The 26039-nt window shown below is 36.1% G+C and overlaps 1 protein-coding gene across 1 annotated transcript; it reads right to left on the reverse strand.

Moving 5' to 3' along the window:
* SERINC1 (serine incorporator 1) lies at positions 1 to 24846 on the reverse strand. The gene is made up of 10 exons (XM_024551847.3): positions 24703 to 24846; positions 15482 to 15643; positions 12338 to 12507; positions 6986 to 7065; positions 6600 to 6737; positions 5007 to 5176; positions 4814 to 4904; positions 3197 to 3341; positions 2863 to 3093; positions 1 to 1569 (listed from the first exon to the last, which is right to left on the reverse strand). Exons 1-10 carry the CDS (start codon positions 24739 to 24741, stop codon positions 1434 to 1436), a joined length of 1362 nt encoding a protein of 453 aa, XP_024407615.1. The 5' UTR covers positions 24742 to 24846; the 3' UTR covers positions 1 to 1433.
* Between the last annotated feature and the right edge of the window lie 1193 nt (positions 24847 to 26039).

Raw genomic sequence — 26039 nt, forward strand, 5'->3', positions numbered from 1 at the left:
CACTTTGAATTTATTTATTTAGAGATAGGATACAGTCATTCAAATCATGGAATACAATATCAATACAGAATAAGGTTGGGGAATTAAGCTGTATTGTTACACTGCATTTAAATTAATAAATAAAAAAGCAAATGTAGGTTTTTTGGGGGGTAAGATTAAGACACTAATGACACAAGTAACTAGGAGTTTCTAAGTTAGCTGTTACTGCTTAATTTTTTAAGATTATAACTATATATTTTAATTAGATGACAGCAGATACAAAAGCACTTTAAACATCCTTTGAACTGTGTAGTGAACTATAAGCAGGAGTTTATTCTACAGCATTCCACCATTCTCATGGCCCCAGTTTACAGGCAGGAGGCAAGCTGGACACCAGCAATCCACAACACACAGATTATGTACCACTACTCAGGTGTAAAATCCATTGTGTGTGTATTTTTAATAGAAATCAGTTTTCAATGCCAGAAAGAATGTCAGTTATTTTTGGCAGACTTAGGCCTTCTTAGCTTTACCACTAATTAGCTACCTGAGCTATTTAAGTCAGTACTTCAGTGGCTTTTTTGAAATGGTAGGACTGCACTAGATTTTGTCAAAGTATCTACTGAAGCCTACTATTTTCCAGTTTCTTGCTCTCCTGTCCAAAGTGATTTTCAACAACTTCCTTCTAATTCATGATTATCCTTTTCAAAACCTTTGTCTAAATCCTTCAGAGTTCCTAACACCTCCATTGAACCCATATTTACATGTGTTTATAATGACCAAAACAAAGCTCACTATGTTGCTATGGAAGGCCATCCCTACTCCAGGAAGATTAAAACCTAATTGAGTATTCAATTTGAGTTTCCATCACCAATCTGAGTTTAAGTCTCTGCCTCAATTTCCATCGTAACTTACACTGCTGTCCATTAAAAACACTATTTGTATAAGTTTCCTATCTTTATATCAAGGGGGAAAAACCTAAGAAGATTTTTCAGACTACTGTCATTTAAGTGACGTGCTTACACAATTTTTAAATAACCATGTTCTTTGCAGTCTCCCACAGGGCAAGGCATCAAATATTTCAAAAGGCAGCCACTCACTTCCTTTATTACTTTCTAAGCTTAAGTTCTAACACAATTTAAAAATCAAATTGTCAAGTAGTTTTGTTTTACTATTATTTTCACAGGTACAGAACAGGGTAAATCTCACAATATCCACTTTTCCTAACTCACCACCATACTCATAAAACCTCTGCGATTCATTCTAACTCGCCTACCAATGCGCTTGACAAGAATATAATGAATAAAATGGCAAGCAGTAAAATCTAATTCATGCCAGAACACTGGAGAAGTTTCATGGGAAGCGCACACGCACACAACTTTACAAAAGTTGGAAATACTGTTAATTTCAAATAAGCAATGATTACACTGGGACTTTCATGCCAGAAGTCCTCATCAGTCAAAATCACGATTCGTAAGAACAAGTGGTGCCACCAGTGTCCAAACATACAGTACGATGCCGATCCAACTGGAAGAGATCTTCACCCAGACAGCTGTCCACTGACTCTTCATCTCATGAGAAGGCTCATACCTGAAATTTAAAGAAAACCAAAATGGGAGGTATTGAATTACCAGCCCTCATGCTACCTCATTACTTCCGAAGTGTTCTTTGTATATAGTTTGTGACAACAGATACCTAGTTGCTGACTAATCTGTTGCTTTGCTTTCTGTACTAATTTTAATAACTAATACGACGGCAAACATCAATAATTTTCTTTAAAGGAGTAAAAGACACAGGCATCTAAAAGCTGTTTTAAATACTCAGGCTTTTTGTGTATTTCTAGCTTAGTAGCTACAAAATAGCAGAGAAATGGAGTGTGAGCTCTGCATAAGTAAGATGTTATTATAACACAAAAGACTTACCAATTCTATCCTTTATAGAGAATATAATCTGTTCAAAACATATAGGGGGACTCCCTCCTATCCCCCATTGCTGTCTCAGATTTAAGACTGGGAAGAAAATATACCCCAAATTTAGCTGATTTTTGTGTTAAGGAAACATGCCAAATATATTTTTGATCCGAAGTCTTAACACTCATTACTGAGAACTATGTGGATTCTTACAGCTTAATATGTTGCATTGTAGGAATTTTTAAAACTTAATTTTTCAGTAACAAATGCCAGTAGAGGCTGCTCTGAAAGAAATGAGGCAAAGAGTAATTTTTTTAAAATCTTTTGCTGGTATTTAGTCTTATTACAAGTTAAAGGTATTATGCATTAAAAATTATTAAAAACAGAACTGCCCAAAACATACAGTTCACCTTGAATCTCAAAAATCAACTCTTTCATTAATCGTTTGAAAATCAGAATTTTGAAAATTAAAATAATATAAACTGCTACCTTCCTCTTACTAGAAAAAGATGTATGAATAAGTTTTGAAAGTGATTGTAAAAAAGCATGAATTAGCTTTGAAACATTCTAAGGATCCATCTACACTAATGTATTCACACTTCAATTTTAAAGCCTTAATGACAAAGTTTGAACAAAACAGAAGAGGTATCTTTTACTGTATTTTCTCAGCAATTGGTTACAGTATTTAAAAAATAAGGAAAAATAAACTATCAAAATGTATTTCTCTAAGGAATGTTAGTTTCATGAAAACTTCTATTTTAACTCCTGCAAGATTTGGAAATATTTCAATGTTTGTTTTTGCAAAAGCATGGAAGTAAATGCTGCATTTCACTCGCTGATCTCACCATTCACTTAGCTATAAATTTTAAAGTATATTAAAGGATTAAAAAGTATTTTACACCATATTTTACAATGGAATTAAGAAAAAGCTATCAGAATTTCCACATGCAAAGTTTTCATAAAGTATAAGTACCTGTACCAGTTGGTAAGGGTCATCATGATATAAAGGGAAGCCAGGAAAAGCATGAAGTGAAAGAAGGAATAACTGTAAGTGACCCCATCCCTTTCGTTATCTACAGCTCGGTGAACGTCATCTCCGTCCTCAAGGGATCCATCACTTCGGGCTCCACCGTCCTCTATTAATGTCGATTCATCACTTGTTAGAGTCAGCTTATTAACCTGACTATTGTTGGAAGTACGGATGCTGAATGAAAACGGTTTAGAGAGAAGAAAAAGGGGATTAAAAACTGATTTATAAATGAGTATCTATAGACTTCTTGTTAAAAAAAAAATCTAATTCTTCTTACCTTGAATAAAACACACACAATAAAAAGAGGATTAGTCCTATAATTCCTTGAGCATGCCACCACTGGACGGACTGCCCCTCCTTCGGGACAGTTCTCGTCGTATTGTACCCAATTATGCTTAGTAGACTTGGGTTGCAGTTTGTTTCTGTAATGTAAATTAAGGTCAAATTAAACTGGTAGAATAAAATGAAAATTTTAATTTTTAAGGTTTAATTGTAGTTCTTTTGTTTAACTGTTTATACCCTTATAACAAATTCAAAAAAGTTTTCTGGAAAAAGGCACAAGCATAGCAAAAAAAAATACTTTAAGACAATTTATATTTATATTAATAATGAAACATTTCAAATTTTATATTGTTAATTTTATAGAACTGCTTGAATATTACTAAGCTCTCTAAAGTATAATAAATCTCTAGCCAACTTAGGAATAAAATTGAAGTGTTCTAAACCAAAATGCATTGGGTTTTACCATCTATTATGACATACAATTAGTGACTACCAACTTTATGAAGTTCATCAATCTGTCAAAGTACATTGCTATAAAGGCAAGATAACTTACACATACCGATTAGAATTTTAGCAAATGCTTTGTGGAAATGACCAAAAAAGTCACAATAACTCTTCTAAGAAAGAACTGAAGCAGGCTTGGTGAAGTATTCAGTAAAGTTTCCAAAATATGTTTTTTTCCCACAAAGCCAGATATGTCAATCACCGTCTTATTAATGAAAAATGATTCCTATCTTAAAGCCATTCAGGTAAGGATAATCTCAAAATCAAATTACTAACATTTTTTTTCTAACCACTTACCTAGATGAAATTAGTAATTAATCTTTCTGTAATATAGTAAACAAACAAAAAAACCCATTCTCCAACTAGTGATAAAGCACCTACAGACTCTGTAAATTCAATAAAATGAGACTCAGGTAGCATGTTATAATTATCTTAAAGGAAAAGACCATTTTCTTCCTCTCAAAAGATAGTAATTCCTCAACCAATTTGTTTCACTTCAAATGACGCACATTGGTTTCTGTTCCCATGAAATGCAGTGTAACTGACCTACACTAGATTCTCTTAGGTCTCTTAACTGACCTGTAAGAGATTCATTACAAAGCCCCAATTATATTCACTTGCAAGGTAGTCACAGACAAAAAGAATAACCAGTACAAAAAAACCTACTGCCTGCAACTGAATCACTGAGCATTTGAACCACTTTTATTTCTCTGAATTTATCATATGCACTGTGCAAATCAGGTATACTTTTATAATTTTCATATAATTTCTTAAAATTTTGCTAGTGAAAGAAACTAAAAAATATGTAGCCATTCAGCAAACTTGGAAATGTTGTTTCCATACTCTATTCTTCTGGGAATACGACTGCCTTCTGTCACCAGCTGACCCCCTTTACCCATCTGCCCTCCTCCTAAGCACACCTTGCCCTCTGGCAACCAACAATCTGCTGTCTGTCTTTATGAATTTGTTGTTCTTTTGTTTTTCATATTCTAAAGATGGTATTTGTCTTTCTTAATTTTTAAATATCTTCATTTCACAAAATGAATACCTCTGAAAAAAAAGTTGCAGGACTGATTAAAAAGAACTAAACCCAAGCAAACAAATTTACCTGGTTCATTGGTCATAGCAGACCATGTCAAATACATCGTGTAAACTGTAATTACTGAAGACTGTAACAAACCAGATCTTGGTTGTGATTCCTACAAACATAAACAATGGAGATAAATATTATAACAACTTGAAGCTTTAGGAAAACTTAGAAAACTAGAAACTTCATACAAACTATGATATAAAGAGCATACTTGGATTTTGGGCAGTATAGACATTACAGAAGCGCCAAGGCAGAGGAGCATGTTGACACTGATGAACGCTTTATTTTCTGAACAACTGGCTGGATGAGTATAGTAAACAAAGAACAGGACGATAGCAACTAAAGACAGCAGATAATTCAGAGCTGTCGCTGATAACAAAGCTGTGAAAGAAATATAATTGGACAATTAGATTGTATCACAAATATTAGAAATTAGGCATAGGCCTTGTTTAAAAATAATCTTGTTTTACTAAAAATATATTTAAGCAGCTGACACTGCCAGCATTATGCAGACTATAAAAGCAGGGAAAATATTAATTCTGAACTTTATTACAAAAGAATTTCATAGTCTTTAAACCTAGCTCACTATTACTACATGTTTTCAAGTTAGTAACATACTAACATGATTGTTATTAGTGGTAATATTATGGAGTTTACAAAACACATTCACATATACTAACCATTATTTTCAAAATACAGAAAAATAAGGGGGAGCATTAGGGGTCTAAATGGTAATGGGAAAAAAAATACAATAAAGATTAAATCAAAAAAAAGAAAAAGAAAAATAGGAATATTACTTACGGTTTTTAAAGATCCATAATTGTTCAGTTATAAATAAAGGCACTTGAAACAAAATTTTTTTCATTGCTAAGCTCCAAAATCAATGCTTTTCCTCAACTAAAATCTTCAAATATTATTTGTTATGAAAGAGTAAGTCATTATTATTGTATTTAATAAGGTAACCTAAGTATCTTCTCTATAAATTTAAACATACACAAATGTGTTTTGGTTTCTGTGCTAACGTGCTCAATATACATATATTTATGTACATGTGCCTCAGGGACAGGGGACCCATCCAACAAATATTTAAATGCCCACAACATCTCAGGCCCTGGGGACATAGCAGAGGACAAAACAAAAATTCTTACATTTGACTTTGCATTAAAGACTGAGGTTATTCTATGTAAGTGAATTTTCCAATGACTAAAGCTGACTTCTTTGAATACCAAACTTTCCTTATTTTTAACCACTGAGATCAAATACACTAGTTGTGTGAGAGAAGTATTAGGTTAGAGGATATGCTGATTTAGCTTTCACTCTGATATAAAATATTTTCTTAGCTAAAACTCAAGATTATTTCACATAAAAATCCAGATTTATGGCTTCTTTAAAAAAAGGAGAGAAATAAGGCAATAATGGGTTCACATTTCCAAAGGGCAACCATCGGATGGAAATTAGCAGTGGCTACCTATGCTCTTTAGGTAGGGCCTTCATACTCTCTAAGGCATCAGAATCTTTCCTACTTTCATGAGGACTGAACATAAACTTGAAACCTGGCTCGCTTCCCTCATTTTTGTTACCTGCTGTAAGCACCTGAATTTTCATGTTTTACAGAAATCCAGGTCATCGTTATTAATAAACATCAATTACAATACTGTAAGAATTCTTTCAGTGTTACCGATATACACAAACCTCTTCCTAGAAAATTAACCCCATAAGAATCATGATTTCCCCATAGTCTATATGTCTGCTCTCATCTTCAAATTCAACTACCTTGAAGATAATCTGTAAGACAAAAACTTACCCGCATACCAACATCTTGAGTTTCCTTCTTCCATTTTTTCAACCCATGATTCATTCCAAGAATGGGCAAAATCAATAAGTAAGACTAGCTGTATGAGGATGAAGCAAAAGGCACCTGCCATACCTACGTAAAACCACACTGAAAGAAAAACAAACATACAAACGAGTGGTTGGTGCAGTTTTTATTATTTTATTTTCACAACCACAATACACAAAAGGAAAAATAAGGTTTTACATAAATACTTTGATTTTGCCAACTGGGAGAAAACAAAAAACAAAACAAAATAAAACCAATAAACAAGTAGAGTTAGGCAATTTTTTCGGTTTCTTAAAAAAAAAAAAAATCAACACCACACAATTATGAAAAAATGGAAAGAGATTTCTCACCAGTTGTAAAAGTTCCTTCTGGAATGAAGAAAGCCCCAATAATAATTGCTACTGCTGCAGCAAATTTAAAGAACCAGAATCTAGAACAATAAGAAATGTGATATTTTATTAATAAACATTCATTTAACAAATAGTATTATACATAACATCTTTTGAGAGCATCTCAAAAAACAGCTACACTTATGTGACTGTTTCATTTTTTTATGACGATTTCCTGAAAATGAGAAGTGAAGACTACTACATAAACTGTTTTAGGACAATTTTAAGGAAGATATTGTTGTCATTAACTCATTATAATAAATTGAGAATATCAGTTCCATTTCATGGGCTTATTTTATATAATGAGTGCAATAATATGTGGAAATGTAAGGTAAACTATAAAACTAGTTTTTTAGTTTTTGTTTTTTTAACCTCACAGTACAAAAGTGATAAGCACCATTATCAGCAGAGTAAACATACAGTCTATAGCTCATCCATTAAAACTAGAACAGCCAAGTCATTAGAGATTGTTATTTTTACTTAAGCCAGTGTACTAAATCAAAGCAGACGGATGACCAGAAGAACTTGTGTTATTTTATCTCTACTCATGCTTAGCTAGACCAGTGGAATACTGTCTTAGTAGGAAGATTTTGACAGGAAGGAAGATTTGCAAGGCCTCTACCCCAACAGAAAACCTCATGAACTGATTTATAAAGAAAGAGTTGCAAACAAACCTGCACAAACACCTAACACGCTGTAAGAAAAGGGTATCGGTTATTCTACTTCCCACATAAGCACATACTCATTGGTGCCCAGTAAAATAGGAGTGTCACAATAAAAACAGTATTTTTGCTTTCACAGCACTATCAACTAAAATGCACACAACACATTAATACTTTGATCTTTAAAAGGGTAATTACAGGAAATCCAAGGTTATATCCATAGTGTAGCCTGAGTATTCATCTATAAAAATATTTTTTCAAAAATGCTTAAAAGAGATTTCTAGAAATAGTTAGACTACAACAGTAGCGATGGAAGACAGTGATACAAAGACTGCAAATGTAAGACTAGTAACTGATTTTCACATTGTAGCTTTTAGGTAAAGAACACTCTTTGCAGCTGATGCCCAGCCAAGACTAGCTGTGATGATAATAGGAGATCCAGAAATCTCAAGACAGGCATCTGTTTGAGTAACACCCAGATAAACAGTCCCAAAGAGTCCCAAATCCAATTGAGGACTCAGTGTTTAATGCATGTAAAAGCTCTGAGTACACAAAAAGACTGATGCAAAGCCTGTGGCGACACAATGCTGGATGGTGGGTGCTGACGTACCAACATGTAGCTGGGGAAGGCTCCCCAGGTGGAATATGCTGGATGTGGGGTTGCTCCAGGAGAGGGACTAAAAAGCCTGAGAGAGGTGTCTGTCTGGGAAGGGGCGTTAGGGTTCCTGAACACACAAGGTTTTCCTGGACAAACAAGTCCCAGGACGGTCAGGTGTTTTTTTGACCTATCCACACTTAACATTAATGAAGAGCCACACAACAGAGCCAGTCCTTCCAAGATGTATTCTTTCATCATTAGCCGAAGCCTTGCCCCGTATACACGTACTGGGCTGCTGCTATCCAGAACAATCTCATTGCTTGGAGGCAGGACCTAGTGCCACAGCGTGAGCTGGAAAGGCAGCAAAAAGGATGATTTGCACAGTAAGTCACCACTAAACTACTGCTTAACTCTAGTTCCCAGCCTTCTTTTACTGCTCTGTAGTCCAGAAACAATTCTTTAAAAGCCAGACAATCAGGAAATGTGAGTAGCATGTTGAATATGTCACCAGCCACTTCGTCTTCATGGTGCTGTCAAGTTGTGAAAGCTGCCGTGTTAAATCCAAGAATCCACTCTAGCAGCTCTTCTTCAATGTAAGAGAAATACATTGGTTAAAAACAGGCATGTACGTAAGTTTATTCTCTTCTGTATTCAGACTCCTGGTAGCACTTCTCCATACAATTTTTTATCTAATAACTGGCATTTGTCATTCGTAATAATGTCCTCTATCCAACCGCAGCATCAAATACTGCACCAAAGGTGAAAGGGAAAGCGTGAAGCTCTCTTCCACTAGAACATCCGTGGCCACTGCAGCTGCATCCACCTGCATTATGCGAGTGGGTCCACAGGCCCCACTGTGGTCGGGGCCCAGACTTCGTTCTGCTCCACAGAGCCCACTGACACAGGGGAAGCCCTGTCACTGAGGCCACCACCAACTCACCAGGCCTCAAGGTCCAGCCAGGTCAGCCCCTGCACGCAGCTCTGGCCTCAAGAAAAGTAAAAAGTATAGACTAATTTCCATGATGAATGTAGGTGCAAAAATTCTCAACAAAACATTGGCAAAGCAAATTCACAAAATACAATGTCCATTCATGATGAAAACATGCAACAAACTGGGTATAAAAGGAACATATCTCAACATAGTAAAGGCCATGTACACAAAACCCACAGCCAATATCAAACTCAATTGTGAAAGTACAAAAGCTTTTCCTCCACAATCAGGAACGAAACAAGGGTGCCCACTCTCACCACTCTTACTCAATACACTACTAGAAGTTCTGGTGATAGCAATTAGGTAAAACAAAGAAATGAAATGCAGCCAAACTGGAAAGGAAAAAAGTAAAATTGTTATTATCTGCAAATGATATGATTTTGTATATAGAAAATCCTAAAGAGTGAACCAAAAAACTGTAGGAATTAATCAACAAATTCAGTAAAGATACAAGATATGTAATCACCTTAGAGAAATCAGTTTAATTTCTATACACTAACAACAAAATATCTGAAAAAGGAAATATCATATGACCTATTTCTAGGTGTATATCTGAAGGAAATAAAAACAGGATGTCAGAAAGATATCTGCACTTCCACGTTTACTGCAGTACTATTTACAATAGGGAGGATGTAAAAACGACCTAAGTGACTGTCAGAGGATGAATGTAATATATACACAATAGAATATTATGCAGCCACAAGAAAGAAAGAAGTCCTGCCATTTGCAACAACATGGATGGACCCTTGAGGGCGTTATGCTAAGTATGATAAATCAGAGAAAGACATATACTGTATTTCACTAATACAGAAACAGAAGAACAATGGTAATTAGCAGGATCTGGGCGGTGGGGGAATTGGGAAATGCTTTTTAAGGGTACAAACTTGTAGCAGTAAGTAAGTTTTGGAGATCTAATGCACAGAATAGTGATTATTAAGCAACAGCACTGTGTCAGACTTCAAAGTTGTTGAAAGAGTGGATCTAAGTTGTCTTCATCACACACACAAAAATTATGACACGAGGTAATAGAGGTGTTAGCTAACAATATGATGTTTAATCTAGTGCAACGTATAAACATATAAAATCAACATTTTGTACCCCCTTCGACCTACGCAATGCCAAACATCAATTATATCTCACTTTTTAAAAAAGTACATGTAACAAAGATGGTCGTAGGAGTGCTTGTGTGCATGATACTTTGAGGAGAACGGGAATGGTTGAGACTGTCATTCTGTAATGCATTTTGAGAGACGTTTAAAAACACATTTAAGTCCTGGCCGGATGGCTCTGCTGGTTGGAGCATCACCCCATACACCACTGTGGGTTTGATCCCCGGGCAGGGCATGTAGAAGCAACCAATCAATGTTTCTCCCACATCAATTTTCTCTCTCTCTCTAAAGTCAATAAATATATCCTCAAGTGAGGACTAAAAAAAAATAAAAACCTTTCATAAAGATGGTCATAAAATTCCTAAAAAAAAAAAAAAGTAAAACCAATGACCAAGGACAAAATAAAATAAAACACCTGTCAGCACATTTTTATAACTATTTGTATTTCACTGGTTCATTCTTCCTGACTTTGGTGGCATATGTTAATAAATACGAAATAGCAGATACTCAATATTTTTTTAATTTTTTTGGGGGGTGAAGATAAAATTTAACATTTTCAAACAGAGTATCAGAAACGGTGCTCTATATTAACAGAGATTAATAAAAGGGACCCTGAAGTTTCCTTCTCGGTTGCCCAGCCAAACAAACATTTAGAAAAGTAAGTAGTCATCCTGTTTATTTTCATTTTGGCTGAACTGTATGTCTAAGAAACTGAGTTCTGTTTTACGTAGTCAGACTGCTCTACAAGAAGTTAAGAGAACGAGGAATAAGCTCCTCATTACTGGTGACAGACGTGGCAGATTCCCATTTTAGGGTGAAAATATAGTATCAGAGATTATACCAATAAATGATCCACAGTTTATATCTAACATTTGTATTTCCAAAGTCTGACATTCTCGAGTAAACGTAAGAGGACTTTCTACCTTATCATCCATGAATAACAAAATAATTCTACAAATTGTACAATACTTTTTACTTTAATGTTTATTTAGACAGATCAAAAGTACAGAGAAGAGGTTACCCAGAATTTTACATTGAAGTTTATACATTGCTGACCACATAACATTTTGGTCAACAGACCCACCACCTATAGACAGTGGTCCCATAAGATCATTATGGAGCAGAAAAATACCCATCAGCTAGTAACACTGTAGCTGACATAGTGCTGTAGCGTGTTTTGGTGATGCTGGTATAAACAGTACATAAACTAGATAATGCTGGTAAAGTACTGTTAGTGGTTTATGTATTTACCATACCTTTTAAAATTTACTTTTCAACTGAAGTTGACATACAGTATTATATTAGTTTCAGGGTATACTATACTTGTTATTAATATTTTAGAGTGTACTCCTCTCCACTTATTTAAAAAGTTTCCTGTAAACAAGCATGCTATGTAATGCTGGCAGCAGCCTCATCTATCTCGCTTACCACATCTTTTGACTACATCATCATCATCTCGTCTTTTCATTTGATCTCGTGTTGTTTCATACATCCAGTGTAGCCTAAGTGTACAGTGCTCATAAAGTCTGTCTACAGTACTGTCTTAGGCCTTCACATTCACCCAGCACTCACTCCCTGACTCATCTGGAGCAACTTCTAGTTCTGCAAGCTAAGCTCCATTAGTATTAAGTGCCCTCTCCAGGTATACCACTTTGTATCTTTTATAGCCCATTTTCACTGTATTGTTTCGATGTTTAGATATGTTCACATACACAAATACTTAGCACTGTGTTACAACTGCTTACAGTATTCAGTACAACAACATGCTGTGCAGGTTTGGAGCCCAGGAGAAATAGGCTACGTCATATAGCCTAACTGTGTAGCAGGCTATACCATCTAGGTTTGTGGAAGTACACTCTATATGACGCTTGCACAATGACACATTCGTCTAACGCTGCATTTCTCCGACTGTATCCCCATCACTAAGCAGCATGACTGCATTTAAACACTTACCCATTGTGCACTGCAGCTCTAGGATCACTGCTGCTCTTCACTTTGATCATCAACAGAGAGAAGAGAAGATAGAACATGGCCAAGCCGAAGCACAAGCGGTACACAGCTTTGTAGCCGACCAGGATATTACACGGGACGACACCTTTCTCATTCTCACAAAATCCAGGGATCTAATGGAACGAAACAAGAGTTTGTAAACTAGAATTTTTTTATAAGTAAAAGTAAAAAATTCTGTATAATCAAGTAGTTTAAGACTTAGAAAATTAGTTTGCTTTTTAGTTTATGCTGAATATGTAATCAAGGTAAGTCTGGAACATTTTCATAAATAGAAGTTTAATTCTTTTTTCACTTTACATGAATACAAGATAAAACTACAAATGCAAATCCTAAAGAAAATACTTATTTTGACTTACAGACTAATTCTAAATTTTTTTAAATTTGCATTTTACTGTGATATACTGAATTGCCTAGATAAAAAAAGAGGAAAATACAACCAATAAAAGTTCAAAGGATTATAGAGTAACTAAGTCAGTTTTTGAACCCTAATGAGGACAATGACAGCTTTTCAAAACCAATGCTATTTAAATTCATAGAGTTTTGGGACCTTACTCTACAAGTGTTAATTCTGATAATGAAATTTGGATTAACATAATCACTGGGAGTGATTTTATTTTTTTACTTAGAATCTTGAAAAAAGACTGATGATCATTTCAGAAAGTCACATTGGAATCAGAATACAAAAATATTTTTAAGTGAAATAAATGGGAGTAGGTGTCAGAGATATATATACTATTTGTATATATGAGAACTAAAATTGCATTAAGCTAAGAAGGCGCTCTTTCCTTTTGCTAGTTTCTACAGTCAGTAAGCCCTGTCTTGGTCTCATGTAAATCCTATCTTTCTGACCCAGTTTAAACCTTACGGAAATATGTACTTACCCACAGTCACTTGGCAACATGTACTCACTAGCATCTTTGATTATCCCACTCCCTTAGCGCAGCACAACACCTGGCAAATTTCCATCATTAAGTTAATTCAGTCATCTATAATAGTCTGGTTAAGCTGGTACATTAACCACAAAATAACAGCTTAAAACACAGGGTATATTTCTTGCTCATGTACATTTACATAATTGGTCCTGAGTAGTCAACGCAGGAATGCAGACTGCCGGAGAAACCGCCATCTCAAATGATGTACAGGTTGTGATAGAAAAGAAAGATCTTGCATCAGCAAGTAGAGGCTGAAGTGTATCACATCCACTCACAACTCACTGACCAGTACTAGGGACATGACCTAACACATCATAAGCACTCTAGGAAAGACGAATCCTTGATGACCCTCAGAAAGCAGAGGGGGAAATATCTGGAGGTTAACATCTACCAACTAAACTCCTAAAACCATGGTCAACTGGATCCATGACAAACCCTATCAACATCTCTTGGTATGTTTTTTCCTTACACCCAGGACTTGAGTAACATTAACTGAGCATCACAATAATAAAATTTTCCAAACTTTCACCGTTTCTCCTCACCCCAAAGCCAACCCCAAGCAGACAACTCTCTGCTTTAAAACGGAGGTTCTCTGACAAATATGCTCAACCTCCAATTTTCTATTATCATTCACTTTGCCTTGGAAGACAGCTAACTTCCACATCCCTTCTCTTAATCACCTCCTCCTCCCTCTCTCTTACACACAGATGAGATCACTTCTCTTTGACTATTCTCAAAATACAAATTAAATCTCCCCATTCTAAAAAATCCTTTCCTTGACTCAGTTTCCTGCTTAGACCACCATCTTATTAAAACTCAGATCGGCTGTTCATATGCACAGGATGCATTTCCTCATGGCCAGCTGATTCCCCACCCCCGCCCGCCCCCCCAGCCCCAGCACTCTAAAGAAACTGCTTTTTCAAGACACTAGTCACGCACTGATTGATTGTCCAACACTCTCTTCCTAAGGTCTGCACAACAGTACATTCTCTTGATTCTCTCTTTTCACTGTTTCTTTAGAACAAGGGTGTCAAACTCATTTTCACTGGAGGCCACATCAGCCTTGCAGTTGCCTTCAAAGAGCCGAATGTAATTTTAGGACTGTATAAATGTAACTACTCTTCAACTAGGGGAAAGTAGCCCAGCGCTGCCCAGCAGAAACAAGGTGCCAGCGGATAAAACAAGGTGGAGGGTGGGATTCGGCCTGTGGGCCTTGTGTTTGCCACTTGTGCTTTAGAACTTTCCTTTTTCTCTACCAACCCCCTTTCTTTTTCAAGTTACACACCCATGTGTTCTACTTCCCACTGGATATTCTCTCTTTCACACATGCACAGTCTCTCTCACATGCGTGTAGTTCAGTACCGCCAAGTCAACAGATTATAAACTATAGTTAAATTGTATTTCTCATCTCTTTTTCAACCTGATTCCCTGAAAAAAAGTTTTTAAAATAAAACACCCTTACTCCCCACCCCCCCCTCCCCCCACCCGGATTAACAGCAACAGTTTTCTCCCAGTTGTCTAAGACCAGAACCTGGTTGTTATTTATAATCCTACTACTGCCAGTATTTAAGTCCTGATTCAGTCATTTCTACAATCAAAGTCTATTTCAGGCCCTCTATACATTTATTACATCACTACAACAACCTCCATGCATAATTGCTCGACTTCTATTCTAATTAACAGAGCATTCTTTTTTTTTTCTTTCTTTCTTCTTTATTTTTCTTTTGTTAATTTTATTTTTCAATTACAGTTTAAATTCAATATTATTTTGTTAGTTTCATGTCAGAGCATTCTTCTTAAAGCATACACTCTGCTCAAAAAAGCTCTTCATCCTCATTTGGATTCTGATTTTTCAATGTCTGAATACAAAAGTTCTACTCATTCCTAGAATGTCCCTTTTTCCATGAGACCCACTAAAACTGATATTTACTTGATTAGAATTACTTCCTCTTATTACCACAGCACATTTTTTGGACCACAATCACAAAATTTAACAAGCTTATCCTGTGTTTCCTAAAAGATGAGATACTAAAATTGGGATTACATATTATCATACTTATATATTATTGTTTCCAGAATACAAAAATCAGTTTCATGCATACACTCACTATACATTCAGTTAACCAATTAAAAAAAAAAAAAAAAAAAGACTAACCTTATTCAGCTGTTCTTCCATTCCTGGTATTAACATTACACAAGCTACACACACTCCAACAAGCAAGAAAAGTGCGTAGATCAGCCTCGTTACAGTGGAGTTGTTTCCACTAGGACAGCATCGGCACAGCAAACATGGGGCACTACCACACAAACATGGTATCTGAGGGAAGAACATTAAAGATCAGTACAGTTTAAAATGATACAGTGAAAATTTACATTCTATCCAGTCATAAAGGAACTGAAATTAAAGTAATTACCAAGGGATCAAAGGTATTTGGCTCACATGAATTATCTGTAAATTATAAAACTTAGTAATTTTGGGGTAAAGATGGAGCAAAATGAAACATAAAAGTTCTTGCAAGAAAAGTAAATAAAAATCAGTTAAAACAAAAAAGGGAAAAACCACCAGCAGTAATCAATGTTTAGGGGGGGGAAAAGAATGAAATATTCATGATTACAAGCTAGCTAACTTTCTCTAACGGAACTGCACATAAACTCAGGCCAAGATATAGTAACAGTGACTAGACTTACCCTACTGACTTAACCAATAGGGAAAAAATAAATGAAACAATGATTTTCAGACAATTAACAACAGGCCATGCAGGACAGTAATTTCTAAGAGGAAACAATATGAGCTCTATGACTGGCCCAAATTCCTGCCTGGGGAGAGTTTCTAGGGCAGGGAGCGTGATCCAGGCAGAGACCAGCAGTTGATCTGAATTGAGAGTTCAAGGAAGTGAAGGTAGCTTCACTGGGTAGAATCCTAGAGAAGAAAACTACACAAAATAAACTCTGGAGATCTACAGAGGCTTCAATTTGTCTTCAGACCAGCAATGATTTGTGCATATTTGAATAAATTACCGGGGTGAAACAGGTAGGTAGAAGGAGCTAGTATTCCCATCAGCCAGAATGAAAAATCCTTATAACCCATGAGGCACTGAGTAGTTATAAGGGTATTACTCAGTACTAGGAAAAAAATCAGCCATAAGACTAAAAGTCACTCAAGTCTCACTAAAGCAAACACCAAAGATCAAATACTCTTCAAGTAACTCACTTATGTCTAAGAACAAAGCCCAAGAGTATTTTTTAAAAATAAAAGTATATATATCCACAACCATCAAGGTAGTATTTGCAACTCTGTCAAATATCAGCTGATTATCCTTACATGGGTCTATTTCTGGACTCTCTATTCTGTTCCACTGATCTATCTATTCTTTTACCAATACAACACTGTCTTGATTACTACTATGGCATTATATTAATTCATGTAGTCAGGTGGTGTCAATCCTCTAGCTTTATTCTTCAATATTGAGTTGGCTATTATATTTTGTATGTCCATATAAACTTTAGAATCAATTTTTCAATATCCATACAGAAATTTCCTGGGATTTTGGTTGGGATTGCATTGAACCTATAGATAATTGAGAAACTGACATCTCAACAACAGTCTTACTAATCTACGAACATGAAATATCTGTCCCTTTAGACTTTGCTCATCAGTTTTGCAGTTTTCCTCATATTGACCTTGTATGTACTTTGTTAGATTGGCACTTATGTATTTCAGCTTTTGGATACTACTACAAATTGTACTGTTTTTAATTTCAAGTTCTACTTTTTAATTGCTGGTATATAGAAAAGTGATTTATTTTTACATATTAACCTTGAATTCTGCAACCTTGCTCTGCTTAGTTATTCCAGGAGTTTTTATATTGATACTTTTGGATTTTCTACATAGATGATAACTACCATCATCTATAAGTCTATATACCTTTTATTTCCTTTTCTTGTCTTACTGCACTGGCTAAAACTTCCAGGACAATGTTGAAAAGAAGTGGTGAGAGGAAACATTCTTGCCTTGTACCTGACTTTAGTGAGAAAGCTTTGAGTTTCTCACCACTAAGTATGTTAGCTGGAGATGTTTTGCTGATATGCTTTATCAAGTTGAAGAAGTTCCCTCTATTCCTAGTTTATGGGGAGTTTTTCTCAGGAACAAGTATTGAATTTTGTCAAATGTGTTTTCTGTATCTACCAATGTGATCATGTGATTTTTAAAAGCTTGCTGATGTGAGGGATTACATTAATTGACTTTTAATTGTTAAATGAGCCTCCCATACCTATATTTATAGCAGCTTTATTTATAATTGCCTAAATTTGAAAGTAATTGAGATATCCTTTAGTAGGAGAATAGACAAATGAAATGTACATCCAGACAATGGAATATTAATCAGTGCTTTAAAAAAAAAAAGGGCATGCTATCTGAAAAGGCTACACACTATATAATTGTGACTGTATGACATTCTGGAAAAAGCAAAACCATGGAGACAGTAAAAAGATCAGGGATTAGGAGTGGGTGTAGGGATAAATGGGCACAGCAAGGAAGATTTTTAGAGTAGTGAATCTATTGTGTATGCTCCCATAATGGTGGATACATGTCATTATATATTCTCCCAAACCCACAGAATGTCAAATACCAAAAGTTCAACCTATGTAAACTACAAATTTTGGATGATTATGATGTGTCAATCTAAGTTCATTGAATTGTAACAAATGTACCACCCTGGTGGATAATGTTGATAATCAGAGAGGCTATGCGGTGTGTGGGTCCAAGGAATATATGGGAAATACACTAGATCCCTAATGATAAAAATTAGAAAACACTGATGGAAGAAATCAAAGCCCTAAATAAAAGGCACAATAAACTGGGCTCTCTGATTGGAAAAGTCAATACTGTTAAGGTGTCAGTTCTTTCCAAACTGATCTACAGATTCAACCCAATTTCTCTCACAATCCCAGCAGGGACTTGGTAGAAATAAATCAGTTACTTCTAAAATTTATACAGAAAGTCAAAGAAACTAGAATAACTCAAACAAGATTGAAAAAGAACAAAGTTGTAATAACTGTACTCTCTGATTTCAAGGATAATTTTAAAGCTACTTTTAATCAAAATAGGGTTTGGCTGGGCAAAGAATGAACACATATATAAATAGAACAGAGTTCAGAAATAGACTTACACAAATATGGTAAAGGGATTTTTGATAAGTGTCAAAGCGAATCACTGTACAAAGGATAATGTTTTTGACATAGAGTGCTGAAATAGCTGGATATCCGTTTTTTAAATAGAAAATTACCTTAAGCCACAAGCAAACCATATGTCAAAATTAACTTGAGATATATACAATATGAAAAGTGTGACACACAAAGGAAAACTGATACATTGGGCTTCATCAATATTAAGAACTTTCCTTTAAAAGATAGCATTAAGAAAATGAAAAGATAAGCTACAGACTTAAAGATAATATTTGCAAATCAGGTACCTGAAAATTTATCAGTATCCATAATATATAAGGAATTATCAAAACCTAGTAAGAAAACAACCAAAAAAAAATGGCCTAAACATTTGAGCAGACATTTTAAAAAAGAAAATATATGGAGAGCAAACAAGCACCTGAAAAAATACTCAATATCATCAGTTATTAGGAAGCTAATACTACACATATCAGAATAGCTAACATCAAATAAACTAATACTAAGTACTAACAAGAATGCAGAGCAACTACAACTCTCTTTGCTGGTGGTAATGAAAAATTATACAGCCATATTGGAAACCAGTTTGGGAGTTTCTTGTAAGTCAAACATACACTTAATGCATGACTCAGCAATTCCACTGCTAGATATTTACCTAAGCAAATAACTTGTAGTCACACAAAAAACTTTTATGGGAATTCTTATAGCTATTTTATCACCAAAACCTAGTAATGCCCCTCAACTAGTGAGACGTTAAACTGTGGTACATCCAACATGTGGACGTTCCATGTTGCATGTGGATACCATGTAACAATAAAAAGAAATATCCAATAATAAAAAAATGAAGTACAATATGAATGAATCACAAATAAATTACACAAAGTAAAAGAAGCTGGACTCCACGGGTTATATATTGTATGATTCTATTTATGTAACATTCTGGAAAGGCAGAACTCTGGAGGAAGAAAAAACAAGAGCTGCCAAAGATGGGAGGTAAGAGTTTTCTTAGGGAGATAATTATTCTGTCATTGTTACACAGTATGTAATTTGCCAAAACTCACAGAACTGTATAATACAGAGCATGGACTTTATGTAAATTGTATCAACTAAGAAATGACGAAAGTGAATACAGAAATAATAATGTGGAAGAAAAACAAAGACAATAAACAAAAAAGGCAACTGGTATCCTTGAAACAGAGAATCCTCTCAAAAAAACAAAGGGAAAGGGTGAAGACATAATGCAAAAAAAACTTCCTTAGATAAAGAAATTAAACTGCATTTTTAAAGAAAACTTTTCCAGAAGGGGAAAAAAAGTAATGAATGATTTAAAGTCAGATATATTTGGTTAATTATTTCAAAGATAAAAAGCTCTTCAGTTACCCAGGCAGAAGAAACCAGTCAAATGCACATGTGAGATGTTCAGCAGAGACTGGATACAGGGTAGTATTAAGACAGAACACAATCCACACAAATAACTACAAAGTTGAGGGAAATGAGTGTAGAGTTGGCCCCTGAACTATATGGGTTTGAGCTATAGAGGACACTTACACGTTTTTCCCTCCCAATAAATACCTTACACTGTTTTCAATCTGTAGGATGCGAAGGGCTGACTGTATGCACGGATGTGTATCATCTTATACAGGGAACGTGAGCATCCATGGATTTTGGTATCCACAGAGGTCCTGAAGTCAAACCCCTTCAAATACCAAGGGTAGTTAAGTTTGGGCGAGTCCAAAGTCATACTTACATTTTCAGCTACATGGGGGTCTGTGCCCCCTAACAGTTCCCTCCCTTGTTTAGGAGTCAACTGCACCATGATATCAGTCCATAATATCTCTCAAGAATGTAACAGACATTTTTAAATACATAAGAATTCAGGGATTTCATCATCCATGAACCCTTTTTGAAAAACCTATTAGATGACAAAATTTGGTTAACTAGGAGATAACATTGAGATTTTTAAAAATTTGGTGGATGCCATGGTAAAAAGGTATGCTTTTAGCTTTGAATCCACTTAAGTGGAGGGCTTATTAAAACAGAATGCTGGGCCCCAGTCAATGTTTCCAGTAAGTTCCCCAGTGTGCTGATGCTACAGGGTCTGGGAACACACATGAACAGTGACTGGTTTAGTTCAAAGACTATGCAACTGAGGCAATTATGGTTATAAAACATAGTGGTGACATATAAAAAATAATACGAAGGGATTCTGGTTAAAGATGGCAGACTGACGACATGAATTTACTCATGTTCTCTTTAGAAACACCAGTAAAGTGAAAAAGGGATTTTTAAAAGAAGAAATAAAATTAAAAGGTGAAGGGCACAGAATATTAAACATGAAAGATAGAGTATAATAACTGACTTAACGGGACGAGAAAGTCGAATCAAAAGCCATCAAAGGAAAAGTTACACAGCAATAAAATTTCCAGCAGAATCTCCAAGTACATCAGGAACTGGTGTGGCACCAGATATCAACACCCCCATATGTGAGGCTGGAAAGAGGATTGGCTGAATACCTTTTTAGCACTTTACAACCCCAGATTCCATCCCATCCCCCCCGGCCAAACAGAGGATAAAGCAGAACTGGCAATACTGACTCCTGGGACAATTATTTGTCGGTGGGGGCTGTCCTGTGCGTGGTAAACAGTCTGGCAGTATCCTGGCCCCTCCCACCCACTAGATATTAGCACTGCTCACCTCAGGCTATGACAATGAACAATGTATGCAGACATCTCCAAATGTCCCTGAAGGAAGTAAAACCATGCCCAGAAGCACCACTGCTATAAAAACACTGCCTTAAAAAATCTTTGTAAGAAACTCTCCTAATGAAGAAATGCTTAGCGTATTTTTTGGACTGTAAGACGCACTTTCCACCCAAATTTGGGAGGAAAATGGGGGTGCGTCTTATAGTCTGAATGTAGCTTACATTTACATTGGTGAAATGTTATTTATTTATTATTTGTTATTATATTTTTACCACATTTTTTGCTTCAAAAATTTTTCCCCTATTTTCCTCCTCTAAAACCTCGGTGCATCTTATGGTCTGAAAAATACAGTACTTACCATTCAGAAATGCCTTTCAATTGTTTGTTAAATTCAGGAAAAATCAGATTTAACGCTTTGTTTAAAATGTATGTTCCCCTGACCAATGTGGCCCAGTTGGGTGGGCATCGTCCCAAAATGCAAAAGGTCACCGTTTTAATTCTGGATCAGGGCGCATGCCTGGGTTGTGGGCCTGGTCCCAGGGTGGGGCACATGTGAGAGGCAACCAATCATTCTGTCTCATACAACGATGTTTCTCTTCTCCCCCGCCCTCTCTGAAAATAAATAAAATCTTTCACAATACTTATTTGGCATGTTACAATTCCCCAAAAAGTATTTTTTGTCTACTGATTCTCCATGTGTACATATGCAGTGAAACAGAAGAAATGGTACTGGTGGTGGGATTTCTTTGTGACACTTTAACCGTATACTCTGCATAGCTTGACTATCTGTAGCAGCTATGAATCATTTAAAACAAGACATTGTACTAAAAAATAGAAATCTAGCAGAGGCTGGCACAAAATAGACAATAACCACTAGCTCTTTCTTATTAACTACTTAACTACATTAAATGTCTTGGACAAAAAATGAGTTACTGTATACAAGATGTAGTCATCCAAAAAAATCAATTCTTGTCCCTAACACTTTATTGAGACTGGGGTGGGGAAACTTGCTGGTAATGTAGTTACAGGTTTAGGCAGGAGATCCAAAGATGTTTGGTGAGGTTTAAAGTAATCACCAAAGAGTCCTGCCTAAACAGAGGATTATGAATTATCTAATTCTTAGGCCACTTAACAGCAATAAATGAATAAAATGCAATGTAACACTCCAATCTCTACACAGTATTACATGTAATTTTTCTCTATTATACTTTTTCCATAGTTTAAGACATTCTCTACGGTTGCTTGATTAATTAGAAACACTTTTACAAAAATAAGCCCAAAGGAACCTGAGCAAAGGATGAAGTTTATTTAATTCTGACTTAATTGATCCAATTTAATTATGTACATACTTTTGAAAATTTAAATAAATTTTAAATTTGGCAAAGCGTCTGAGTAAATGAGCATATTGACTGTTAAGACTGTGGAAGAAATGGATTTGCATATTACAAGGCAAATTCCCCTTCAGTTGCTGTGGAACCGCACTGCAATCGAACAATTTGGGAATAAAGAGACAGAAGGAAGGAAGGGAAGAAAGATGATCTGGATTGCATATTATAGAATCAATTCCTAGACTGGCCACAAAAATCTAGAACCATGAATAACCTAGGCCATACTAGGCTATCTGCCAAGAGATCTAATTATCGGAAGATAAGAAAACTGCCTCTTTGGTACTATCTTTCCAATGCCTGTTGGAAAGGCAGTGTCAATTCTATTACAGTTTTGTAGTCAATAAAGGTGAACTAAATTTTAAAAACACATATAGGCATATCATTTTCCCCACATTGCTCACTAAAGCTATTATCTTTGATTTAAAACACATACATATTTTGAAAACAACCTTAAATAAATTTTTTAACTGTAACTGTCCTTGAAGTAAAAAACTTTGGTCATCACTGTCTAGAGACGAGAAGAAAATGAAAACATGCATCCCTCCTCTTAAATCTTTCCTATATACAAAGAACATGCCCACTTGATAACTGGACAAAGCCTGACTTTATGAATCAAATGACATGACATCCCTCCCCAGTAAAAACAATCTTATAATAATCATTTATTATTTTGTAATATATAATTTATTATATTAAATGTCTCTTTTGCATAAAACAGTCAATAGGCACAAGCAGATTCTCCAGTTTCTTTAGATAAAAATACACCAGGTTTCCCTGCCCCAAAATGAGAATGACCTGATTGGAGTAACAACCTCCATTTACTTTATTAAAATTTAACATTTATAATTCAAGCCATATCAAGAACTTTTGGGGGGGAAAAAGGCTAAGTACATAAAATAATCAAAATGCTGGCTAAAGTATATATATCATTTGGGAAGTCAGACAAGCAATTGTTAGAAGTGGGATTTAGAATTCATGAATTAGAGAAATATGATTTGAATCCCAGTATCTTGACCAAAATTACAACTATCTTTATTAACTGTAATATCAAGGTTTTGTCTTTTATTTGGGAGAATGTAGTTATTTTAAATAAAGTTTATTTGTACAACCTCAATCAAGAAAACCTTGCTACTAAAATGAAATGGTTTCACTCGAACAGTCTAATCAAAATGCAAAGTACACATAATTAAACATGAAATTTCAGAATACACAAGAATGCTTTATGTCAAAGATACAAAATTTTGCCCCTGCGGGTGTGGCTCAGTTGGTTGGGCACTGTGCATCCTCCCGGAACCCAAAGGTCACGGGTCGATTCCGATGAGGGCACAAGTCTGGGTTTGCAGGTTCGGCCACCTGGGGCCCAAGCAGAAGGCAACCAATACTTTGTGTCTCTCTCAGATGTATGTTTCTCGCCCTCTCTTTCTCCCTCCCTTCTCTTCTCTCTAAAATAAATAAATATATATATATTTTTTTTTTAAAGGCACAAAGTATTTACTATTGCAGAACTGACCAGTTTTTCCAGATACCCGGTCACAGGATAGGACTAGTTATTTCAAAACAACATTACTACATATTACTACAGCAATATTACTGCCAGGCTGTCCCAAATAACGGGCACTTAATGGAGTCTGAGCGACAGAACAAAAGAGGCCGATAGGCCTCCAGGGATGACAGTGCTGCAGTCTGAGGTCGTGGGAAGAGATGACGAGACGTGATGGAGTACTCCACAGAAGGAAAGGCCTAAGACTTCGGCAGAGATAGCCTACGCAGGCACGAAAAAGCAACAAAAGGGGGCCTGGAAGAATGGGGAACAGCTTTCAAGAAAGACGGGTGGGGCGAGAGACTACCAGGTCTCTTCTTCACTTCTCCCATCGGAGTCACCTTTCCATCTCCACTGCTCCCCACAGCTACCGAGTCGGCTCTCAGCAAGAATCACAGACCCCAGCCTCAGTCGGAGCAACGATGGAAGATAGAAAATGGGGACAGAAGGCACTCCCTTTTGGGTGGGGTGCCACGTTCCCATCGGTCCTCACCCAGCCCAATCAAACCCCTTTCTCTTTCGCCTCCCACGTTAGCACCCCGAAGGCTGCCAAAAACTCCCTTACCCAGCTCGCCATGGAGCACAGTCCCAAGACGCTCCCCATCTCCAAAACGTCGCAGAAACTGCAAACGCCAACAAAATGGAGACAGCGCTCCTCTTGCCTTTTCCAGGTTATTTACGATCTACGAGCCACTTCCGGCGCAGAGTTTACCCCGCCCCTCAGCTTGCGTCACGTCCCCTGCGGCCTGGGTTGGGTGGAATCGGGATAGCGAGGCGCTGAGATTGCGCATGCGCATCCGAGAAACCCAGGGCAAGTTCCTACGAGTGGAAACTTCTGATACCTGGGGTCCAAATCGTCCGGCTGATGTAGAGCTGACCTTAGTTTGCCAAATTAAGAAAACCACGTGAGGAAAACTCACCTTTAGTTACTTTTTATTTAAATAGTAGAGGATAGAGCCGAGTTTGTGGTTGCTGTTTTGCCCTCCTAGGTTAGAGAAACCTCGCTTACGGCTTTGGGAGGACTGCTTTCTCTTTCTCGACGTTCATCCCTCCTATCTCCACTTATTTCTCGTTTTTCCACTTTTGCCTCTTTGTTCCCCCACTTACCTTCTCAGCTTAATTGTGAGCTCACTGCCTGGGACAAGTTTTATTGTAATGTTTCTGTTCATTTGAGTGTATCATTTCTGTTGGATGTAGACACGCATTTTAACTTCTTACTAAGATGTTAAAAGAAGTTTGCACATTCAGTAATTTTAAATTAATAAAGTAAGGAGACATACTAATTATGAAAACTCAAACATACTGATTTCACTGAGGACACATTTGGGACCTGTGTTAGATGATAATGGACATCGCCAAGGACTTGTCTTCATTTGAAGTTCTGGTTCTTATTTTTATAGTGAGTGCTCCCAGAAGATATTCTAGGAGAACAGTTTCACACATAGTAATAACTTAAACTTGAAATAGTTGTTGTCATAACTAATAATAAGAAAGCGTCTTATAAAATCTATAAAAACTGAATGGGTGAAAGTGAGGATCTGTGGCCATTAGCTGAGCCACAGATAAGAAATTAGATTGGATATGGAAGGAATGGGATGGGATTAGATAAAAGATAATGGGTTTAGTTGGGACATATTGAACTTGATGTCTCTGAAATATTATCCTTTAGCACTTGAAAATGCAAGCTTGAAAAAGAAGAAAAGGAAAAAAAAGAATTAATGAGACAAAATTTAAAATAATTTTACATTGCAGTTAAAATTGAAGGCATAGAATTGAAGAAGGTAACCAAAGAGAAATATAGAGTTCAAGAGGCCTTTACTATGGAACCTAAATAAATAAATAAATAGCACTGGAAGAATTATAAGGTGGGGAGAAGCTATTGACTTAGATTTACTTTCTCTC

This window comes from Desmodus rotundus, chromosome 11, assembly GCF_022682495.2.
Source record: "Desmodus rotundus isolate HL8 chromosome 11, HLdesRot8A.1, whole genome shotgun sequence".
In the NCBI taxonomy this organism is placed as follows: domain Eukaryota; kingdom Metazoa; phylum Chordata; class Mammalia; order Chiroptera; family Phyllostomidae; genus Desmodus; species Desmodus rotundus.

Excerpts from the sequence above, each read along its gene's own strand:
- SERINC1 (XM_024551847.3), bottom strand. The coding sequence starts at position 24,741 with ATGGGGAGCGTCTTGGGACTGTGCTCCATGGCGAGCTGG. Across the intron at positions 15,644-24,702 it reads TGTGCTCCATGGCGAGCTGG|ATACCATGTTTGTGTGGTAG; the intron begins GTAAGGGAGTTT and ends TTCTTCCCTCAG. Across the intron at positions 6,738-6,985 it reads AGAAGGAACTTTTACAACTG|TGTGGTTTTACGTAGGTATG; the intron begins GTGAGAAATCTC and ends TTTTTCTTTCAG.